Source organism: Macaca thibetana, chromosome 1 (assembly GCF_024542745.1).
Source record: "Macaca thibetana thibetana isolate TM-01 chromosome 1, ASM2454274v1, whole genome shotgun sequence".
In the NCBI taxonomy this organism is placed as follows: domain Eukaryota; kingdom Metazoa; phylum Chordata; class Mammalia; order Primates; family Cercopithecidae; genus Macaca; species Macaca thibetana.
This window is the reverse complement of record NC_065578.1, coordinates 88,058,295-88,075,370: the sequence shown is the minus strand read 5'-3', so window position 1 is coordinate 88,075,370 and position 17,076 is coordinate 88,058,295. Positions and strand designations below refer to the sequence as shown.

Genomic DNA, 17,076 nt, shown 5'->3' with positions numbered 1-17,076 from the left:
AGTATTTAATTGCTTTTTTTTTTTTTTGAGACACAGTCTCCCTCTCACCCTCAGTGGTGAAAACTTGCTCACTGCAGCCTTGACCTCCTGGGCTCAAGCGATCCTCCCGTCTCAGCCTCTGAGTAGCTGGGCCTACATGCACCACCATGCCCAGCTAATTTTTTTTTTTTTTTTTTTTTTTTTTTTTTTGAGACGGAGTCTCACTCTGTTGCCCAGGCTAGAGTGCAGTGGCACGATCTTGGCTCACTGCAACCTCCGCCTCCCAGGTTCAAGCAATTCTCTGCCTCAGCCTCCCGAGTAGCTGCGATTACAGGCACATGCTACCAAGCCCAGCTAATTTTTATATTTTTAGTAGAGATGGGGTTTCATCATGTTGGACAGGCTGGTCTTGAACTCCTGACCTCAAGTGATCCACCTGCCTCGGCCTCCCAAAGTGTTGGGATTACAGGCGTGAGCCACCACACCCAGCACTTTTTTTTTTTTTAAGAGTCGAGGTCTTGCTATGTTGTCCAGGCTGGTCTCGAACTCCTGAGCTCAAGCAAACCTCCTACCTCCGTCTGCCAAAGTGCTGGGATTACAGGCCTGCACCACCGCATCCAGCCACTATTTATATTTACTTTAAAAAGGTGAAAAAATCGTTACTACTACAAGCAGGCAATGACTTCAGTGACCTGAATATGGGATGAGAAGCAATGAGTAAAGTAGATCTTAGTAGAAAGGCAAAAATAGGCAAAGTCCAAAAAGTCAGCAAAGTAGGAACACTTAAAGTGGACTAGGAGGCCGGGCGCAGAGGCTCGTGTCTGTAATCCTAGCAATTTGGGAGGCCAAGGTGGGCAGATCACTTGAGGTCAGGAGTTCGAGATCAGCCTGGCCAACATGGTGAAACCCTGTCTCTACTGAAAATACAAAAATTAGCCAGGTGTGGTTGTGGGCACCTGTATCCCAGCTACTCGGGAGGCTGAGGCAGGAGAATCGCTTGAGCCTAGGAGGCAGAGGTTGCAGTGAGCTGAGACGCCACTGCACTCCAGCCTGGGTGACAGAGTGAGACTTGGTCTCAAAATAAAAAAAAGAAAAAAGTGCACTAGGAAAGTCTGGTGCCAAGGTGAGCTCGATATCCTGGTTTTCTGGCTCTATGGTTACATGTGTTCACACATGGGAGAGAAACAGTGCTGATTCCTTAAAGGGAGGAGGGGTGTTTTGCAGTTTACTCCAAAAAATTATATAATCTTGACAATACCAAGGACATATTTAATTTACACAAACGCAACTACAACTACTTGTCATGTGTATGTGTACAAGAGAGAAAGAAAAATGATATAAATGGTATAACCGGTCTAGCCTCTCACGTACTAAACATCTCTTAACAAATCTTACCTTTCAGAATGAGCATGACAAGGGAGCCGAGTTTACTGAGTTACAGCTACTCGGGAGGCTGAGACAGAAGAATCACTTGAACCCGGGAGGTGGAGGTTGCAGTGAGGCGAGATTGCGCCACTGCACTCCAGCCTGGGCAACAGAGTGAGACTCCGTCTCATAAAACAAACAACAACAACAAAAACTTTAGTCTTTTTAATTTATGGAGACTTGTTTCACGACTAACCAGAGGCATCAGCATCTCCTGGAAATTTACCGGAAATGTAAATTCTCAGGCCCCATCTACTGAATCAGAAATTAGGGGTGAGGCTGATGTGTTTTAACAAGTCCTCTGAATGATTCTAATACATGCTAAAGTTTGAGAGCAACTACACAGGAAAGTTTAAATAGTAAATACTTCAAAATAGTGAGATGAGTTAGCACAGTTGTTTGGATGCAGAGATGAATTTAAGAGGTTGGGCTGGGCACAGTAGCTCAAGCCTGTAATCCCAGCACTTTGGGAGGCTGAGGCCAGCAGATCACCTGAGGTCAGGAGTTCAAGACCAGGCTGGCCAACATGGTGAAACCCCATCTCTAATAAGAATACAAAAATTAGCTGGGCATAGTGGCAGGCGCCTGTAATCCCAGCTACTCGGGAGGCTGAGGCAGGAGAATCACTTGAACCTTGGAGGCAGAGGTTGCAGTGAGCTAAGATTACACCACTGCACTCAAACCTGGGCGACAGAGCAAGACTCCATCTCAATAAATAAATAAATAAAAGAGGTTGGGCTTGAAGTTTTAACAAAGTTGCACAAAGAAATAAGAGTGGAGCAGGGAGCTGAGATATATGGAATAGAGTGATTATAAGGACGAGTTTGGGAATGAAAGCTGAAAAAGGGAAGACCAGTGAAATCACCCAACTGGAGGCTTCCCCTACTACCAATAACTTTAATCCTACAATGCACTTCGATGGATCTCATTCTTCTGCCTTCCCACCAAATAACCACCGTCTTCTGTTTAACATTCTCTTACTTAACAAAGTTTTATTACTTTGTTTGGTAATAGACTTTGAAAAAGAATATCACGTTGTATGTAGTTTTGTGATTAGCTTTTTTCACATATTTTGTTCTTTTCTATTGTTCCCTATAGCTGCAGTTCATTGATCTATAATATTTCGTGGTGTAAATATGTCATATTTTATTAAGCCATTATCTCCCACTGATGGGAATTTAAGTTCCAGTTTTTGCTACTACAAACAGTGCTATGAACATTCTTGTTCATGACACTTGGTGAACATGTGTAACAGTTCCTTTTTAATACAAGTGAAATTGCTGGGTACCAAAGTATGCAAATGTTCAAACTTTATAATACCAAATTGTTTTTCCAAAGCAGTTACTTCTTTACACTCACCACAGCAATTTCAAGGGAACACATTGTTGGACTCCATCACTTGATATCAAAATTTAAATTTTGTCAATTGAATGGGTGCAAAATTGTATCTCAGTGTGGTCTTGATTTTAGTTCTCTGATTACCATTGTGGTTGGGCTTTTTTTTTTTTTTTTTAAAGTTCTGGGGTACATGTGCAGGATGTGCAGGTTTGTTACGTAGGTAAACGTGTGCCATGGTGATTTGCCGCACCTATCAACCCATTACCTAAGTATTAAGCCCAGCATTAGCTATTTTTAGCTATTTTTCCTGATCCTCTCTCCTCCTGCACCTCTACCTCCACCTCCTACTGACAGGCCCCAGTGTGTGTTGTTCCCCTCCCTGTGTCCTTGTGTTCTCACCATTCAGCTCTCACTTATGAGTGAAAAAGTGGTGTTTGGTTTGCTGAGGATAATGGCTTCCAGCTCCACCCATGTCCCTGCAAAAGGCATGATCTCATTCCTTTTTCTGGCTACGTAATATTTCATGTATGTAAGTACCACATTTTCTTTGTCCAGTCTATCATTGATGGGTATTTGGGTTGATTCATGTCTGTGCTATTTTGAATAGTGCTGCAATGAACATACACGTGCATGTATCTTTGTAGCAGATTTATATTCCTTTGGATATATACCCAGTAATGGTACTGCTGGGTCAAATGGTATTTCTGGTTCTAGGTGTTTTTTGTTTTTTGAGATGGAGTCTCACTCTGTCGCCCAGTCTGGAGTGCAGTGGCACAATCTTGGCTCACTACAACCTCTGCCTCAGCCTCCCAAGTAGCTGAGATTACAGGCGTGTGCCCCCACACCCAGCTAAATTTTGTATTTTTAGTAGAGATGGGGTTTCACCGTCTTGGCCAGGCTTGTCTTGAACATCTGACCTCGTGATCCACCCGCCTTGGCTTCCCAAAGTGCTGGGATTACAGGCGTGAACCACTGTGTCCGGCCCAGTTTGTGCCTTATCTTTTAACTTTATGATGTCTTTTGATAAACAGAAATTCCTAATTTTATTATAGTTGGATATATCAATATTTCTTGCATTTTAGTGTTTTCTTGTAACATATTCTCAACGATTTATGTTTTGCTTTTGACACTTCCTGTTCAATATGAGATGTTTATGTATGGTGTGACACAGGAATTCAATGTTGTTACATTTCCACACGAATAATTTTCCTCTCTATTTATGTAGTTAGGAAACTCTATAACACTTCTTCCTCCACTGAATTATGTCTCTTCTTCTACATGTTAAAATTCCAGATACATGTGGGCCTGTTTCTTGATTCTTTTGTCCTATTTCTAATATGCACCAATACTACACCTTTTAAGTCTTATATGTTTACAGCTACATAATTTTATCTAATTACTTAATATATAGTTACATAATAGAATTACTACAATAATTGCCATACCTTTTTAAGTGTTGGTATCTAGTAGGGCAAATTCTCCTTTCTTCTTTAGGAATTTCCTATTCTTAATCCTTTGCTCTTCTACATGAACTTCAGAGTGAGCTTGTAAAGTTCCACAAAAAATTATTGGGATTCTGATTGGGGTTGCAGAGAATCTACAGACCAATTTCAGGAAAACTGACATATCATAAAATGGGTATGTCTACGTTTACTTAGTTCGTCTTTAATGTCTCCCAGTAAGGTTTTTCCTGTACAGGTCTTGTATGTGTTTTATTTATTTTTAGGTAACTTGGTTTGTTAGCATTGTAAAAGTTGTTTTTTGAATATTATGCCCTGTAATTGTTTGATGGTGTATCAACATACCATCAACTTTTGTCTTCATCTTAATCCAGTATCTTGGGTAAACTATTATTGCTGGCAAATTGCAGTCTTTTGAGTTTTCTAGGTAGGCAATCACATCATCTGCAAGTACTGGCCAGTTTATTTGCCCCTTTGAATCCTTATGCCACATACAGTAGCAAAGTACAATATTGAAAAGTAGTAGTAATGACAGATATCCTAGTCCTATTCTCAATTTTAAAGGGAATGCTTCCAATGTTTCCTCATATGAAATGTCATTGGTTTTAGCTTTTGGTTTTAAAAAATATAAAAAACATTTATCAGGCCAAAGAAATCCACCTCCCACCCCAATTTTTTTTTTTTTTTTTTTGAGATGGAGTCTCGCTCTGTCACCCAGGCTGGAGTGCAGTGTCGTGATCTTGGCTCACGGCAAGCTCTGCCTCCCGGATTCATGCCACTCTCCTGCCTCAGCCTTCCGAGTAGCTGGGACTACAGGCACCCGCCACCACACCCAGCTAATTTTTTTGTATTTTTAGTAGACGGGGTTTCACTATGTTAGCCACGATGGTCTCGATCTCCTGACCTTGTGATCCACCTGCCTTGGCCTCCCAAAGTGCTGGGATTACAGGCATGAGCCACCACGCCCGGCCTCCATTTTTTTTTTTAAATCAAATATGAGATTAGCTTTTCCCTACCTTTTCTCCTTCAATCTGTTAGTATGACAACTACAGACTTTCTAATTTTAAGCCATCCTTGCATTCCTGGGATAAACCCAATTTGATGTCTTTTTCAAACATCACTGAACCTGATCTGATACTTTATTATTTTGCATCAATACAAATTAAATTTGTTAGTAATGTACTTTTGTCTGTTTTATCTAGATTATACTGATTTCATAAAATGACTTGGGAAATAAAATCAATTTATAAAATCAAAGAGAGACTTCTAAGACAACCATTGTTATGAGACAGATGTCGCTGGAAAAACCATTTGAAAAGCCATCCAGCAGACTGCCTCATCATCCATAAAGACTCACTTCCTGCTTCCTGGTCTCTCAACTGCTTTTGATGTTTCAGTTAAAACAAAAAACAAAAAAACAGTGTACAGTAACCTTTCTTTTTTTGAGATGAAGTCTCGCTTTGTCACCCAGACTAGAGTGCAGTGGTATGATCTCAGCTCTTTACAACCTCTGCCTCCCAGGTTCAAGCGATTCTGCTGCCTCATCCTCCCCAGTAGCTGGGATTACATGCATACACCACCATGCCCAGGTAATCTTTCTATTTTTAGTAGAAATGAGGTTTCATCATGTTGGTCAGGCTAGTCTTGAACTCCTGACCTCAAGCCATCCACCCACCTTGGCCTCCCAAAGTGTTGGGATTACAGGCGTGAGCTACCGCACCTGGCCACACTAAGCTTTTTTTTTTTTTTGAGGTGGTTTCGCTCTTGTTGCCCAGGTTGGAGTGCAACCTCTGCCTCCCAGGTTCAAGTGATTCTCCTGCCTCAGTCTCCTGAGTAGCCGGGATTAAAGGCATGTGCCACCATGCCTGGTCAATTTTTTTATTTTTTGTAGAGACGGGGTTTCTTCATGTTGTTCAGGCTGGTCTCGAACTCCCAACCTCAGGTGATCTGCCCGCCTTGGCCTCCCAAAGTGCTGGGATTACAGGTTTGAGCCACTGTGCCCCACCCGCAGTAACCTTTTAATGAAAACACAGGGCTGGGCACAGTGGCTCACACCTGCAATCTCAGCACTTTGGGAGGTTAAGGTGGGAGGATTACTTGAGCACAGGAGTTTGAGACCAGTTGTGGCACGTCTGTAGTCTCAGCTACTCAGGAGGCTGAGATGGGAGGATCGCTTCAACTTGGAAGTCAAGGCTGCCGTGAGCTGTAATTACACCATTATACTCCAGCCTGGGTGACCCTGTCTCAAGAAAAAAAAAAAAAAAAAAACAAACCAGCATCAAAAATGAACTGAAAGCCTGCCATTGTTTGTTGTTGCTGTTAACAGATGATGCAGGTATTCTGGTGATGCTACTTGTGTGGCTTAGTTATCCTGAACACATTTTTTCACTGTATTAATGGTATGTTCTATTTTTTACTGTTAAGTATTTATGTGTAAATGAACATAAAACAATGATTACTTATCGAAGCGCATAAATTCAAAGTCGGGAATGACAATGATGTTAAACAACCAGAGACTGTCTACATGAGTGGCTGTGATAATGACACCTTTGCCTTCTGAAGGTTCAATGTACACAAACTTTGTTTCATATAGAAAATTATTTAAAATATTTTATAAAGTTACCTTTAGGCTATGTGCATAGGTGGATATGAAACAGAAACTCTCTCTACTCTTGTTGACATTTAGGTTTTCATGGTGTGTCTAAAATCTACTTTGATATAAGGTGAAGCTACCATAGCTTTAGCTTGAGTGGATTTTGCATCATATTTTTCCTCATATTTTTACTGTCAGCTTCTCCATATACTTCTATTTCAGATGTATCTTTTTGTAAACATTATACAACCAGATTTCTCTTTTTAAAATCTAATCTTATAAATCCTGCTTTTAGCTAGTGAGTTTGCTCCATTTATATTAATTGTGCTTTGGATTCATTTCTACCATCTTGTCTTTTGGTTTAGAATTTATACTCACTATACAGTGAATAGCCTTGGCATTTTACAGTGAACCTAAAATCTAAAGTTAATACCTTAACATTCCAACAACAAAAAGACTACACAATACTGTGTAGCTCTGGTCTTCACTATCCTGACTTTCCTGCTACTGCTATCTAGAATTTGTGCTCAGAAAAAACAAAAAAACTCAAAATCCAACAATTCCTTCTTTTATCTCTTTGGTTTATTTAGATTTACCTAGGTGTTTGCCATTTTACGTATCACAAACCTTTTTTTATCTTGTGTCACCCTTCTGGGATCATTCTTCTTCTTCTTCAAGCACATTCTTCAGAATGTCCATTAGAGCAGCAAGCGTTCCCCTTTTAAAAAATATTATATGCCGTAATTCTTATGAAAATAATTTTATTTTTATGTAATTCTAGGTTAACCTTTTTCCCCCAACACTCTGAAGGTCATACTCCACTACTTCCATTGTTGCAATTGAGAGGTCAGCTGTTAGTCTTTCCTTTATAGACATTTAGTCCCTTTTCTCTGGATAGTAACAAGATGTTGTCTTTGGTGATCTGCCATTTCACAATGGTTCTATGTATACATTTATATTTACCCCGTTTGGAAAATACTGTACAGCTTGGATATTTTTCATCTCCGAGAAACTTGCAGCCATTATGTCTTTAAATATTGCCTCTCATTCTTTCCTCTTGATTCTCCATTCCATCTTCGGTATCTCTTAATCTCCCTTTTATATTTTCCATCTTCATTTGGGATTGATTTTTCAGTTTCCAATCTTCAGTTTTCTTCAACTGTCTAATCTGCTGTTTAATCTTTCCACTGAATTTCATATTAGAACAACTACATTTTTCATTTTTGGATTTAAAAAATGTTTAATTATGTTAAAATATTCATTTTACATGTTTATACTGATAGTTTTAGGTATGTAAATATATATAGCTATTTTATAACTTATATCTGGTAATTCTTCTTTTTTTAAGACAGGGACTTGCTCTGTCGCCCAGGCTAAATACAATGCAGTGGCATAACAGCTCATTGTAGCTTTGACCTCCTGGGCTCAAGCAATCCTCTGACTTCAGTCTCCAAAGTAGCTGGGACTACAGGTGCACACCACCATACCTGGCTAATTTTTAGGTGCTTTTTTTTTTTTTTTTTTTTTTTTTGTAGAGATGGGGTCTCGCTGTGTTACCCAGGCTAGTCTCAAACTCCTAACCTCAAGCAATCTTCCTGCCTTCGCCTCCCAAAGTGTTGGAATTATAGGCATAAGCCATTGTGCCTGGCTGATAATTCTAATGTATGAAATCTCTAACAGGAATATCTAAATTTAAAATTTCTGTTGGTTCTTATTCAAGGTAACTTGCTGTCTCTCACAAGTGTTTAGGGATTTCTGACAGTGAATTACTTGATCTTAATCTGTGGAAATCTGATGGTCCCATCCTGGAGGAGCTTCCATCCACAGAATATTTCCTTCCACTGTCAGGGAAAGAGTGACATGCAAACTAAAATTTGAAGTCGTCTACAGGATTTAAGCACAGAACATAAGTCCTGATGCTATTGCAAGGTTTGTTATCCTCAAAATTGTGTTGTTAGAGAAATCTATCCTTGGTAACCCCACTTCTCTTGGGGGCCTGAATTTTCAAAACCAGCTCCTTGCCATTGTGACTCCTACCTTTTCCAACTTCCTGCTGTTCTGCCATACTCTGTAGACTCAGCTTCCAGTTCTCTCAATATTCCTACTTTTGTGCTTCAGCACTCCCACTCTAACTCTTAGGTGCTGAGGCCCTAACTTGTTCGGACTCTGCTCAAGTTTATTTGCTTGTTTTGGGGTGAAGGGTTGCCACAGACCACTCTTACCTTTAATGAGATTGGCAAAACCTCAAATTACATATCTTATTGATGGTCCTCCACTAATTTTATACGCGTATGTATACTATTATTTTTAATAACTTTAAAGCCTCTACCCATTATACTAATGTATAAAGCCAGTATCTCAGAAAAACCCTAGACCTCAAAAGATGGCTGGAAAGTAAGTAAGAATTCTAAATTTAAATTAAGATTATGATCTGTGGATTAGTATTTGCTTATTTGGATTTTTCATATTTACTCCAGTGGCTTTGGGAATACGGGTAGTACTTGCAAAAATCTTGTTAGACTTTAATCTATACGGCAGATTTACCAAGTCAATATATGATTGCAATTTCCATTATGTCCTCAATTTGTGTTACAGGGAGAGCATGCATCATTTTATATTTCTAAAATATTCCATTTGTAATTTTTAAATAAGATTACTATAAAATGACTAGTATTCTGTTTTATTCATTTGCTTTTCTGAGAAGCCAGGTCCTAAATTAAAGTAAGTTAACCTCAAACAGAAAAGTATATACAATACTGGTGCTTGCATCTTAATATTAAAGCAGGCTGTTGTTCTTCATTCATCAACATTTTGTTGCTTTAAAAAAAACCTTCCTATTCTCAGTATCTATACACAGTAAGCAGTCCTTAAATATGTTTCAAATAAAAGATGCTACTGACCTTACAGGAGCAGAATACAAACTTTTCCCATTATTCCCAGTGAAGTGGACAATTTGCTCTGAATGTTCATGGTTTTAAGTCTTCCCTAGGACAAAAAGTACTTGCAAGAACGTTTACTCAAGTTAGTCTTTGAGATTTTGAACACAGAAAAGTTAAAGTATATTTTAGTCATTAGGAAGTTTCTAAAAAGAAAGAATACTTAAAACCAAAGTTACAAATTTCAATCTAAATAGACTTTAATTTGTGCACTTGTGATAATTTATGACTGCAAAACACTTGTTTTCTTAGAATGACATAGTGAAAGGCACATTTCATTTGAATGCATAGTGTACCATTCTAAAATATCCTAATTTCTTTACAAAGTGCTTGAGCAGTCACATACACATACAGTAATAGCAAAATATATTTACACTCTATAAAGCTTAAAATTTTAAATCTAAAATATATATATTTTTTAAACTACAAAAAATTAGTGCTTTCTTCAGCTTAATTGTGTAAATAGACCCTGCCCTCTAATTTTTTTAGTGATTGACTTCAATTAAAAAAAAATTCTGTACACTGTGTAGTTACAAAATGCTATGTCAGTTTTTAATGCTAAAAGCCTGTTTTAGACATTACTTTCTTTGCTATTTGAGAACCAAAAAAGTGAGCAGACTGTACCTCAAAAGTATTTAGTGTTTTATTTTAATGTTGTATTAACACTGTTTAAATTAAAGCCAGACAATTAAGCTAAGTTCCTCTACTGTCCTTTGCCAAGGAAGTTAACTGGCATTTAACAATAACTTTAAACCACATATTGTTCCCCCTTTCTATTAAGATTTTCTCCCAAAGGATCTTGGGTAATTAACAATTTGGAAGGTAATATAAATGATCTCTGGACAATTTTAATTGTTCTCAGAGTACAATGAAAAGATGCTAAAACATCCCAGCAAATATTTATAAATGTTTTTAGCTCAACTCTCCATAAATCAGTGTGCTTCTTCATGTTTCTCATAAGATTTACACCTGAACAATTTTTAAGAGATGAGCTCACTGTGATTAAATAGTTAATTCAGTATGGTTACTTAACAGCTTGCTATTCCTGAGGTATAATGACCCTAACATGCTAAGCACAGGATCAAAGATGCTATTACTAAACTAAGAAAAAACAATAAAGTCATAGATTAGGAGAAAAAAATATAAAATCAAACCAAACCAAAACAAACAAAAAACTACAGGCAAATGGAAAGTCATGGTTTGCAAAAAGACAATCCTAGAAGAGTATAAAAAGCCACAGACGGATCCTTTGAAGAGTTGTATAAAATATTTGATCAAATTATTTTTGAGACTTTTGAGGTACAGCTTTAGTGTTATAATTAATTTTTTTATAAAATATAGACTGTTTTATCAAAAATATTTATACATTCTGTTACAATATATTGCTTTTGCCCTCAGTAACTGCCAATATAAAATCTGGATCCAGTGGCCTAAAATATACAAATGCACTTAATGTAAATGCTGGAGTTTGAGGTGTCTGCTTGGCCACTGTACAAAAGTGATGAAGTGGTAAAATTAAATAATAAGCCTACAACATAGAATACATTAAAACTTGCACATATACATGTTCACAGCATGTATACAATGATAATCTCTACGGTTTAACCAAGGTATAGTTCCCTTCTACAGCAGACACAAAACCAAGGTGAACTAGGTTGGCAGATGTAGAGTGAGTATCAAAAAAGGGGTAATCGGTTCACTGATTCTGGAAGATATGACTGAACATACCGAGCATCTAGACTTTGGGAATGCATACAGGTAACAATATCTTGGTTCAGCTGATTAAAGTCCTCATTCTTAACATCTTAAGTAAATGCTGATCTTATTTGTTTCAGCACTGTTTAATAAAAACAAAATTGTTTGGCAAGCAGCTCCGCTGGAAAGCTATAAGCCTCTGTTACATGGTTGATAAAAATAAGGCAATATAAAGTTTTCTCCTAATAAATATAGAACATTTATAAAATAAGACATCAATTCATTCTGTTTTTTTAAAAGATCAAGCCCCAAATTGTATACAAACTGCTACGTTTTTTGATATTACAGCAATGTCTTTAAAAAAAAGAGCATTTGTCTTATTCAAACAGAATCATACTTTGTGTGAACAGTAATAGCATTCCAAGCCCTTTTTTACTTTTTGTAAAACATAGTTAAGTGATTAATTTTCCTTCCACTTAAGGCGGGCATATGGCAAAGCTAGGGACTATAAAAAAAAGTGGTTTTTTTTTCTTTCTTTTTAAAAATAGACTATTGATCCAAAAGTATTTGTGATGGATTTTCATAGCCGATGTTCACTCAAACTCCATGAAACTGTTTCCAGTGCTCATATTTACGCTGAAGTACAATGAGAAGCCACTTTTCAAGAAGTATTAGAATGGTACTTTTCAACAAATCTTCACGTGTTTCAATTAAAAAAAAAAAACAAAAAACTCAGAAGCTATTGGTGGCACAGAGAGCAAATGAAGGGTTGCTATTTTTAAGAGGTCTTCTTGTGAGTCAGTCAGCTTGATTTCGCAGTGTCTAGCAACTTAACACCAATCAGCAATGTAGTCAAAATCTCTGAACATTTCCTGCTCCTCTTCCGAAAGTATCCTAGGTTCTCGAGGTGGAGTCAGAATAGGTGCTTCTGAGGTAAATTCATCATCAAAATTACTAACATCTTCTCGTCCTCTTATGGTAGGTATAAATGGTGGCTTTACTTTTTTGTCCATCAGAGCGCTCCAATCAATTAGCTGGATCATAAAATACAAAATGACTAGTTTAGTTTGTTACATCTAATTGCTGTAGTTTAATAAAAAATTTTAAATAGTCACACTTACCCGGAAAAATGGGTGCTTTTTTACATCCTCTGCATCTTTCTCGCTAGCCCCAAGGCGCCGCTCAGGATTTCTTCTTAACAGCTAGCACAATGTAAAATAAAAAAGTTAAAATAAAATCAATAGAATAAAATTCACTGATAAAAATTATTTTTAAAAACTCAGATATATTTTGTCTGTTTTTGTCTGAGCCATGCAACATTTATGAACTGAAAAACAACTTCTAAAGTTCTACTGGGAAATTTTCTTTAATATAAAAAATTAAAGTAGTCTTAAAAAAATTCTTATCCTTAATTTAATTCTTACCCTTCTCATTATAGAAATGGCTTCTGTAGATAAGAACCTTGGATACCTTACTTCATCATTTACAATACTGTCAAAAACTTCCTCTTCATCATCACCAGGAAAGGGAGACTAGAAGAAATACCTTTAAGTAAGTTAAAGCAAGTTTTAAGGCAGTAAAATCTTATCACCTATTCAAAGTATAACCAAGATCCAGGCAGTGAAAAAGAAAAAAACAAACAAACAACAAACCCATGCCTACCAAAACAACAACAACAACAAAAGAACTATAAGAAGTGACAATAGATATATATCTATTACAGAGGGAATATACCATATACTCTTTCTGAAATCTTTAAATTTTATAGACTGTTAAAAAAACTTGTCTATCTCATATATGATATGGCTTTTCATTTCATTTCATTCCACTCCAGTCCATTTTATTTCATTCACTCAATCACCTATTTGGCCAGACAGTCAATTTTTAGAGTGTCTAACAGAAAGTAGGGAATATTTAGATAACAGAATCCTGAAGAACCTCAATCTTGTGGAAAGACAGAAGAAAATGGATAAGGTTAATATGGTAATAAATGTTATAGTAAAGGAAAGCAATCTGCGGAAATACATCAGATATAAATGTGCTTTGGATTTTAAAGTCAATAGTAAATTAATGGTGGTAAAACGCAATTAGAGATTACTAGGCATAACGACCGTACTAAGCAGCTGCCAACAAAATTAGACTGAAAGGAACCCAAAAAGCACACATTGACATGCATTTTTAATGCTCTAAACACAAAAAGTTTTAGGGCATTTCAATAAGCACAGTATTAAAATCATTTTTCATAATGACCCTGAGACATAAAAAAGTAGTTACATTATATTCAGTATGACAATTTGATTCACAAAGAGATAAACTTTCAACTATGCTGAAAACGTGTCTATCAGATGTGATTGCCTGCCTCAGAATTTCAGATGGCTTAAACATCACTCACTCATTTTAAAAATCAGGACACGAATGTCTAAATATCATTTAATTCCTTAAAATCACTGAAATGAATCAGTATCTTTAACCTTATTTTCTCACTGGCTATTGAAATATAGGACTTAGCCTCGTTAGATTTGATTTGGCTGCTTGCTTCCAATTAAGTTTTAAAGAATAATAAGCAGAAAGCAATATCCAGGGAAAGTGAGCAATCTTTAAGGAATCTGTGAAAATAAATTCAGAATCCAGTTTCTTAAGGCTGAGCTTCTAATCTTGCTCATAGCTAAGAAAATTTCAAAGCTTTCAGTTACCAAAACCTTAGTTTGTTCATTCACTCACTCAAAATACATAAATCAAATATACTACATGGGACAATGTAGTGCACTCAAAATACATAAATCAAATGTACTACATGGACAATCTAATTTCTTTTGGGGACTGAATCAGTAAGTCAGGAGAAAATTTTATTTTACTAGGATTCTCAATGGGAATTTCAATGGATAATACAAAGACAGCACTTTTGTCTTCTGCTTGAACAATTTTTACTTGAAAACTCACTCTCCAAGTCTGAATAGCAAAGAAGTATCTATACATTTGTTAAAACGTGTAGTATCTTTTTTCTCAAATAGATTGTAAGCAAACAGGGCTAACAACAGAAAGCTAACAAATGTGTTTTAAGCACATTTAAAAGAAACCAATAGTCTGTTCAGATATCAACACTGATAGTATCTAAAACCATGTCCAGCATTACATTCAATCTCTCTGTTATCTTCACTCCCATCTGAGGCAGGAAAAAGGGGACTTGGGATATTTGTTTATTCCTGGAGTCTTTCCAGTAATCAAAACTAGAAGTATACAAATTTGAGCATGTATGATATATCCAGCGAGTTTACAATTATTTGTAATAATAGAGAAATCTGACATAAACTTTAGCCACACCTTACGTTCATCATAGTTAAAAAGGAGTTACCACTAGCGTTTCATTAATGCTATAAAATTATGAAGTAGACTGATGAGTTTTAAGTTTAGTTCTTTTCCCAGCTACCCTCTTATGGAGATACTAAAAAGAAATTGCAAGAAACAACTAAGAAATAGCCAGATCCACTGTCTTTTATCTTCTAGGTAATTAAGAGCTCAATCAATTAGCTCTCTTAAAAAATATGAAACAGGAGCTTCCTTGTTTTCTGTCAAACCCTCCAGTGGCTTTATAATGGGAGGGAGTAGATTCAGCTGGCGATTAATTCTACAGTATTTTGTAATAAACTCATATTTTCCATATGTCATCTCTAATATGGAGAGTAAATTTTAAGCAAGCACATAATTGAATCTCATAAACTTCATACTTACTTGAATATTACACTAAACAAAACAAACAAACAAAAAAACAACAAACCCCAAAATGTTACTTTTAAAATAAAGGAAGGGGGTGGGGAGAAGTTCAAGTATGCCAGAGCTTACAGAAGATTAACTATTTTATGAGAACTTCTGGCACTCTCAGACAGTAAAAGCCACTGTGGACTGGAGCTAAAATAAATCTTTCCAACCTAAACACTGCACAACAGCTTTTCTAAATAGAGGTGAAAAATTCAGATCTGGACCACTAGTCTTAAGAACAGAAACAAGGCTGGATGAATTGAAGATCCTATCCTGGAGCAGCAAAGCATAATGCTTTAGAGATATGTTCTGGAGCCAGAGTGACAAGGTTAAAATTTCCAGCTCTACCATATGAGAGCTGTGTGACCTTAAGCAAGTCATTAATCTCTTTGTGTCTCTATTTACACCTCTGAAAATGGGCATAAGATCAGTATGGAGCTTATCAAAGGCTGTTGCAAAATTAAATGAGTGAATATTTAAGGCACACAGAACAGTGCTTAGCTTAGGACATGATAAATTTTATTTTAATTAGCTATACTTCTCCTCCTTTTCCAAAGAATCCACTTCAAACTGACACACCAAAAGGGGCTATCCATCCGGAGAAACTAAAACCATTTGTTTGTTGGGGTAAGTGCCAATAAATGACAAGCATAGAACAAAACTTTAGAAATTTCTGATACTCAATTTGATAATTCATTCATTTAGCCACTAACTTCTTCAAACTTGTAAGTGTACAAGGGAGGTTGCTGGCATGGGGAAACTGCAGAATAATGAACCAATCCCTTAAAATAATTTTTCTTGCATCTCCAGTTTAAGTCCTTTCAAGTAATCTTTAATTACTTATTAAAAGATTTACTCTTTCCCAATTTCACCCCAATTCAACATTTCTAACAGTTTATAATATAATACATTATTAGTCTCCTATTATTGCCTTATTTAACATAATTCACTGTTTCCTAATGGTAATAATTTCTGTGTACAACTCAATTATCCTCAGAAATTTAAGTTAATCGACAGAAAACAGTAGGAAAAAATGCTAATCTTTTCAACTCTACCATTTTTGAAAGTAACATTTCTTTCATTTTTTAAAATTATATTTTATTTAACAATCTAGGAAGTTCACTGCCAACAGCAGTTCTATTGCAACTTCAGGTGCAACTGGGAATTCAGGAATCTCAGTGGAGCTGTTAGTGTAGCGAACCTTGTACATAAAATACGTGCATATTTTTGATAGCACATGTGAAGGTATCTCTGTAAAATTGACCTCATTGGTTTCATTCTCAGCAAACTGACCTGGGCCACTCAACATGGCTTTTATCATGCCTGATGTTAATGCACGTTCTGTTTTTACAACAAATTCATGGCCATCGGATGATATCAATCTGACATACATGGCATCAGGGCCTTCACAGCCACCATAGCTTTTCTCCTCTCCATTCATTTTGTTCCTATGAAATTCTACTTTGCTTCCCCAGGAACTTCAGCTGTTTCCTGGTGAAGCAAGGATGCAGTGTGTGTTGCTCACTTCCGTCTAGAGGAAGTCGAAGGTAACATTTATTTCTGACCAATCTATAGTGGGCTTTTCTTTACAGGTACAGAGTACATTTTTTTAATTAGTCTTTCTGTTATTCCATTCCCTATAAAATGACTATGTCTTAAAATCAGAAAACACATTCAAAGCACAACACTGAAATACAAGGAACTATTTTCAAAGCACTGATAATGCATTCCGCAAACCACATAAAAATCTTTATTGAAGGTATTACAGAAAGATAGCTGACTACTAGTATACTATAAATATTTATAAAACTTAAATTCCACTCATACTGAAGACAGTATTAGGTGGTTTTATAAATGACATGCTTTATTATTTCAATCATCCTTCCTCTTTTCT

The 17,076-nt window shown here is 36.5% G+C and overlaps 2 protein-coding genes across 4 annotated transcripts in view; both read right to left on the bottom strand.

The window, feature by feature from the left end:
• Positions 1-9,461: 9,461 nt before the first annotated feature.
• The window catches only part of PKN2 (protein kinase N2), a 158,448-nt gene continuing 150,833 nt past the window's right edge, over positions 9,462-17,076 (bottom strand). For all 3 annotated transcript variants that reach the window (XM_050806324.1, XM_050806341.1, XM_050806332.1), the window contains 3 exons: positions 12,851-12,958; positions 12,548-12,628; positions 9,462-12,460 (listed from right to left, as the gene is read on the bottom strand). In XM_050806324.1, the coding sequence (XP_050662281.1) occupies positions 12,257-12,460; positions 12,548-12,628; positions 12,851-12,958 (393 nt within the window). In that variant the 3' untranslated portion in view covers positions 9,462-12,256. The remainder of the gene's footprint in view (positions 12,461-12,547; positions 12,629-12,850; positions 12,959-17,076) is intronic.
• On the bottom strand, positions 13,590-17,075 carry LOC126963960 (elongin-C-like). The gene has a single exon (XM_050806799.1). The coding sequence runs from the start codon at positions 16,621-16,623 to the stop codon at positions 16,285-16,287; it is 339 nt and encodes a 112-aa protein (XP_050662756.1). The 5' UTR covers positions 16,624-17,075; the 3' UTR covers positions 13,590-16,284.

Coding starts and splice junctions, on each gene's coding strand:
- LOC126963960 (XM_050806799.1), bottom strand. CDS start 16,623: ATGAATGGAGAGGAGAAAAGCTATGGTGGCTGTGAAGGCCCTGATGCC.